This window comes from Oxyura jamaicensis, chromosome Z (genome assembly GCF_011077185.1).
Source record: "Oxyura jamaicensis isolate SHBP4307 breed ruddy duck chromosome Z, BPBGC_Ojam_1.0, whole genome shotgun sequence".
NCBI lineage: Eukaryota > Metazoa > Chordata > Aves > Anseriformes > Anatidae > Oxyura > Oxyura jamaicensis.
The window spans coordinates 36,086,434-36,093,057 of NC_048926.1; the positions used below are offsets into that span (position 1 = coordinate 36,086,434).

Consider the following 6,624-nt stretch of genomic DNA (forward strand, 5'->3'; position numbering starts at 1 on the left):
CTTTTTTTTTTTTTTTTTTTTTTTTTCTTGCAGCGTCTTGTAAAAAATTCTTTATTTATATATCTCAGAGTCAGGAATATCCCTATTATTCTGTTTTGCCAACTCACTGGCTTTCAGTGAAGAAAAACTGGGAGTGGGGGAGAATCAAACTCAGCATGAAGTGTGGGACTTCAGCCTGAAACGTAATATGGAATCTTTACCTCTGAGCAGAACTGTGGTATCTTAAGCCAGAAAACAATACAGGCTCCGCCAGCTAGGGATTAGCTGTTATTATTCTGGCATTTTGTTGCTAGCTTTTTATGCTAAACCCATAAAGATAATAAAAAGTCAGCCCACTTTAGAGTATACATTGTTATAGGATGAGATGCTGAAGAACCGGGCAGGGAGGTGATACCTGTAACTTCCTCACTCTAGTACTGCATAGCTGATATCTTCCATATCCTGTGAAAAGCCAGTGACTTCCAGAACTCTGCTTGATCTGCCTCTGCTGCTATAGGGGCATTTAACCACAACAGCAACATGCTTCATAGGAACACATTATAAAAGCTTCATCCAAAGTGAACTGAATTTACAGGTGCATTTTCTTTATTTTAATGGGGTTTGGATTAGGCTGTCAGGGAACTGAATGGAGCTGCTTCTGACATTTTGTGTGGTAACAAGCCTCTGACCACACTTCAGCAATCTGAAACTGAAGATTTCAGTGTGGAAAGTCTGTGCTTCATTACCCTTCTTTAAGCAGAGGAAACTTAATGTGTAATAGAAATGAGTGTGAAAACTGCTTACTTCAGAACATTTCTAGGCACAATATGTTGCAGTAATCCATTTTCATTCCTGGTGGGGGCTTCCTTCCCAACACTTTATGGATTGAAAAAGACTTCATCTCCCTAACCCCCCAGGATATATTAAGACTAGAATGCATTGGAAAAGGAAGTTTCCATCCCACAGAAACTTCAGAATTTCAACATTGGTTCCAGTTTCAAACTAAGATGAGGAGTTGACATTTCAAAGCTTTTCAAAGTGAAATATTCCCCAGACCTTTGATTCGCAAATGTCGGTATTTTGTTTCAAACTGTGTCCACCAAACCATGGCTCTGAGCTGTGGATTAGAGGAACAATATCCCTATTCACTCCTTTGCCTACTAACCCAGGCAAGCAGTATCTTCCATGGTGCTTATTTTCATTATGAATTTTTAACCACCCCTGGTCAGGTCAGTATGTCCATATGTCAGTGGTCATCTAGAAAAGCAGGCTTTTCTAGTTCTGCAGCCTAAGTTAACCTAGTTTTCCTGAAAGGTGGGTCTCTTCTAGTGTGTTGTATCTTCACCATAGTCCATTGCAACCACCATTCCAAAACATACTCTCTTCATTTTGTTCATGTTGTGATTAGATATTGCAAGAAACACCTCTGCCTTCCTTGCTAACTCTCTGCAGACCTTGACGGTGGTGGTTTTATATTTTTACCTTTACCTTCATCCTTCATAGTGAGTTAGTTCTCTGCTGCCTTGTTGAAGAGTAACAGCAATGTTATAGACATTACATATTCTCATCCCAACTCAGCCAAACTTAAGTTTCTCCTGCTTGTTGAGGCACAAGTTATTATTCCTCTCAGGAACTGTGTATTTTTTTCAGGAGCACTTTAATATCTCCTTGTCTGACGTTTTATTTTCATAAGTGTCCAACTAACATACTGTTTTCATGTAGGAGATAATAAAAAGTAACACGAGATTAGGAGTTATGTTTTTTATTTTTTTATTTTTATTCTAAAGCATTGAGGGCTTCATTGCAAAGAGTATCTGGCTTTTTGCTGAGTGTAATCATCTGCAAAAGACGGAATAAGGATTTCCCTCAGTAAGAAAGAGGAAAAAAACAACCAAACAAAAAACTGTGAACAGTGAAGTGAACTTAGAAACATTTTTTTCATTCAGGCATCAGTTAAAGTAATCATACAAGAACCTTTCCATAACACCCAGTCTGACCCTCCCCTGTCCCAGCTCCAAGCCGTTCCCTTGGGTCCTGTTGCTGTCCCCAGAGAGCAGAGCTCAGCGCCTGCCCCTCCGCTCCCCTCGTGAGGGAGCTGCAGGCCGCCATGGGGCCTCCCCTCAGCCTGCTCTGCTCTGGGCTGAGCAAACCAAGGGACCTCAGATGCTCCTCATACATCTTCCTCTCTAGGTGCTTCACCATCTTTGTAGCCCTCCTTTGGATGCTCTCTAATAGTTATATGCCTTTCTTGTCTTGTGGTGCCCAGAAATGAACGCAGTACTCAAGGTGAGGCTGCACCAGTGCAGAGCAGAGCAGAACAGTCCCTTCCCCCAACTGGCTAGCAGTGCCGTGCCTGATGCACCCCAGGGTACAGCTGGCAATTTTGACTACCAGAGCATGCTTCTGGCTCACATTCAACTTGCCATCAACCAAAACTCATAGGTCCTTATCCGAAGGGTGTCTCTCCATCCTCTCATCCCCCAGTCTATACGTACGACCAGGCTTGTCCTGCCCCAGGTACAGAATTCAGCACTTGCACTTGTTAAACTTCATGTAGTTGGTGGCTGCCCAGCCCTCCATTTGTCCACATCTCACTGCATACTTGTTTGACCACTTGCACAGGTTTGCTTTTTTCTTTTGTTTTGTTTTAATTATATATATATATATAATATATATATATAATATATATATATATTATTGTTTATATATATATATATTGTTTTTTGGAATCTCCAGTAATCACTCATAAGGATTTTTAATGAAAATTTAATACATATTCCTACAGCTCTGAATACCTATTAGAACAGATAAGCTAAAATAGCTAACCAAAAAGCCACCTGGGAAACTTGGGGAGAAATAGTAAATTTATTTCATTTCATCAAAGTTTCTGAAATTATACAGTTATCTGAGAGACTTTACCAAGTACAGGAAAATGTATATGTTCTGTGCATGCTATTTAAATTTTTGTGTTCACTTGAGGTCTCCATTTTATTTAATGTTTCCATTTGAAGTACAGCATTTTCAATAAAATAATTATTTTTGTGCAGTACAATGACAATGTTCTTTCTGTCTCAGAAAGAACAATGAACCTCAATATGACTTCCTTTTACACCTGAGATGTTCCTGGTGGTTTTCTCTACAAGTTGTGACCTAGCCCCAAATTGCTCTATTTATAAATTAACTTTAATCAGAATGCAGCCCGTGGCAACATGTGAGTTGATGATTCACAAAGTTAAAAAGGCTTTAAAGTAGTAAAGGCTGTTTTTGAAATTGGTTGCCTCATCTCTGAGTTTCAAGTCCAGCCATTTTCACATCCAAGCAGTTCACGTGTTCTTTTCAAAATAGGTGGAAACATGTGGTGGTACACTTGAAGGAAAGTCATCTGAGTTGTAGGCATTGTGTCAGACAGTTTTCAGATCATGCAAATGATTTTTTTTCCACCTATGTTTTTACAGAGACATTCATGAAAGTGAAGTAAATCACTTTTATATATAAAAGGTAGTTCACCTCTTGTGGGCATATTCTTATACAGAAGAAACTAATAAATCTTACATGGTATCACTGATAGAATATAGCTGTAATAGGAAGCTTTGTATAGGGTAGTCATAGTCAAGATAATCTTAATTTTGGTTCAGCTGTCTAAGCATTATTTGCCATGGTGGTTTTAATGTCATAAAACATCCCTTGCAGTCTTGATGTAACCAGTTTCTTAAAGAAATGTATCACTGTTGCTTGACTATTACTCCATTAGCCTTCATTAGTTCCCATAAAGACATTATAATATAATGCAGAAGCATGGGAGACTGACCCAGTTCTGACCTAGTAGAAGTGGGTAAAATCACATAAATTTGGTGGTAGTTTTCATCAACCCTTAATCTAACCTCTAATGTTTGAAATTAAATTAATTATGATATCACTATGACAGATAACCAAGGAAAATGTTATTCTTTCACTAGTAAAATAATGATGTTAGAAATGGGAACTGAATTGCTGAAAGCAAATACCAAGCCTTAATCAAGGCCTACATTTTCACAGCAGAAAACAGAGGAAGTGTCAACATCACAAGTACAGCAAGTACTAGCAGCGATCTGCAATTGTGCACACACAAATAAGACATGTTAGTCTGAATGTTTAAGTGGGCAAGTTACATATGCAGCTTTTATGAGCCTGGAAGATAAGTGTCCTACTTGGTCTTAACAGTTTCTTACAGTCAACTTTCTGATTTTAACTGAAGCTCACTGATAGAGGAAATTTTAAAGCTGAACTTAGCACTTCATTTAAAATTCCCTCTGTTTATATATACTCTCTCTTTGGCTGAGTCTTAGCACAAACTCCTTAGAAGCAGAGCTTATACACAATTATTTTTTCATTGCTTACTTTACATGCCAGAATGCTAGAAGGCCTTTCACTTTCTAATATATGTAAAGATAATTATAATACTGTATGGACTTGCTTCATTTCTTGAATTTTAAGTATTTGTGTATAAAATTCATAACATGGATCCAGAATTCAAAGTTCAAGCAAAAGGCCTTTATTAGCACTTTGCTAAATAAATTTATATTCCATTTATTTAATTTTAAATCTATTTAATTATAAATTTATATTTGATTCTCCTGGGAACTATATTTTGTTTATGAATTAAGAAGCCTAGCTTGCCTATTTAATTTTATAATTTTGAACAAAACAATTTACACATAAGTGTAAAGCCAGTTTCTAAGCAGTTAATTGCACTTCTGACTCTAAGTTCTTCTGTTTAACCATTTCCTTCTGCCTTTATCAGATCTTTAAGTCTGAACACAGGTTTTGACTGTGTGGAGTAGGATTATTGTCAAACATAATTAAAACCACATGTTTTTTCCAAATGTATAGCAGATAAAATTTCCCTGAGATCTCAGCCATTTTACTATTATCTGTGCTGCTCTTTGCTACTCTTTTCTTTTATCTGTGCTGTTCGAATATCTGTCTTCCTACCTACTTCAGGTATTTTTCGCTTTGAAATTCTTAAGAAGTACAATTTCTGATAGGATCCTAACCATGATGTGTTGACAGTGTCCTAAAAAACAACCTCCAACAATACTCTTTTCTTTCTCTGGACTGCAAAACCTATTGAGTACTAAACTGCTCACTATCTCATGTCTGAAACTCCCATCCAGATTTGCTCAGCCTCTTTCATTGCTAATGTACTTTATGGCCCTCTAGAGATGCTGAGAGAGAAATTGGCGGTAATTAGTTGCAGAGATGGATCGAGCAGTCAGTCAGTAGGTGTTCACAATGAACTGCACGTCTTTCTCTCTTGCCAGATTGTTGGCTGTGACCGCCAGCTGGGAAGCGCTGTCAAGGAAGATAACTGTGGGGTCTGCAATGGCGATGGGTCCACCTGCCGTCTGGTTCGAGGCCAGTATAAGTCCCAGCTCTCAGCAAATAAACGTAAGCTGACCCTTCTAGTAAAGTGCCATCTTTCCCCTTGGTGAAATGTGTATTTCTTGCCAGGTATATTTCACCCCAGTCTTTCTCAGGTAGTTGAGTGATCTTCATCATTCTAGATGCCCCCATTATTTCTTCCTTCTTGGTTTAAATGGTGCTTGTTCAGACTGTAGCTCTGTCTGTGGGAATGCACAAAGGATTTTGGAGAGGGGTCTCTAGTGTATTCCCTATCTTACCTCAGTAGCTGTCTGGAAAAAGCCGGGAAAGGAGAAGAGCTGGCTTTACTCAAGTTGCTCTGGCAGCATTAGCTGACTGCATAGCACCCAGTCCTTGCCGTAGTTAAAACATTGTCTTATCCTGCCCCCAAGCAGAAAGGAGTCCTGAGTGGGGATGGTGGTGCCATCCTGACACAATGCTCCCTACCAAAACTTATACCAGAAGCACAGCTTCTTGCACACTAGCAGTCAAACTGTGCCTGCACGAACGGGTACGGACAGACATGGACCTTCCCAAACAGTCTGAGCCTGCTTTGGCTGAAAGTGGTGAAGTAGCATGAGTGTGTTCCATTGATGGGGTTAGTTTGTCTGGACCCCCAGGTAGGCTTATCAGCCTGGTTCCACCACCACAGAGGGAACTATAACTGCTTTGGAATGAGAGATGAGGCATGTCTGGTCACTTTGAAGGAAGGGTAGAAAGGTTGGCATGCCCTTATACCTAGGTAGATACACCTAAAAAAAAAAAAACTGTAAGCCTGTCCCCATCTGTAATTAATGGCATTAGAGTTTACTCAGACTTGCTCTTACTATTTTTGCAGATTTCTTTCATTACCATGAAAATGTACATGACCTGAAAGTTTAAAGTAACAGGATAATATCTACTGAAGAGTGCATGTACAGTTGTGGGTTTCTATACAGACAGCTTTCAGCTTGTGTAAGGGGTGCTGAGAGGAGCTTTTTACACATTGTTCTGCTGAGCTACAGTACATAGGACAATACAGAGGACAGAAAGTAGAAGAGTAATTAGTACAAAAAAGAGGACAGATGGCTGAAAGGGAGGGAAGGAGGAAGGGAGAGAAGAAGGAGGGAAAGCAGGAAGGCAGGAAGGCAGGAAAGCAGGAAGGCAGAAAGGCAGATGAAAGAAGAAAAAGGAAGGAAGGAAGGAAGGAAGGAAGGAAGGAAGGAAGGAAGGAAGGAAGGAAGGAAGGAAGGAAGGAAGGAAGGA

General features: G+C 39.4%; 1 protein-coding gene across 5 annotated transcripts in view; it reads left to right on the forward strand.

Annotated features, from left to right (window-relative positions):
- The window catches only part of ADAMTSL1 (ADAMTS like 1), a 471,240-nt gene that overhangs the window by 323,007 nt on the left and 141,609 nt on the right, over positions 1-6,624 (forward strand). For all 5 annotated transcript variants that reach the window (XM_035310142.1, XM_035310140.1, XM_035310141.1 and 2 more), the window contains exon 6: positions 5,280-5,406. In XM_035310142.1, coding sequence (XP_035166033.1) covers positions 5,280-5,406 — 127 coding nt within the window. The remainder of the gene's footprint in view (positions 1-5,279; positions 5,407-6,624) is intronic.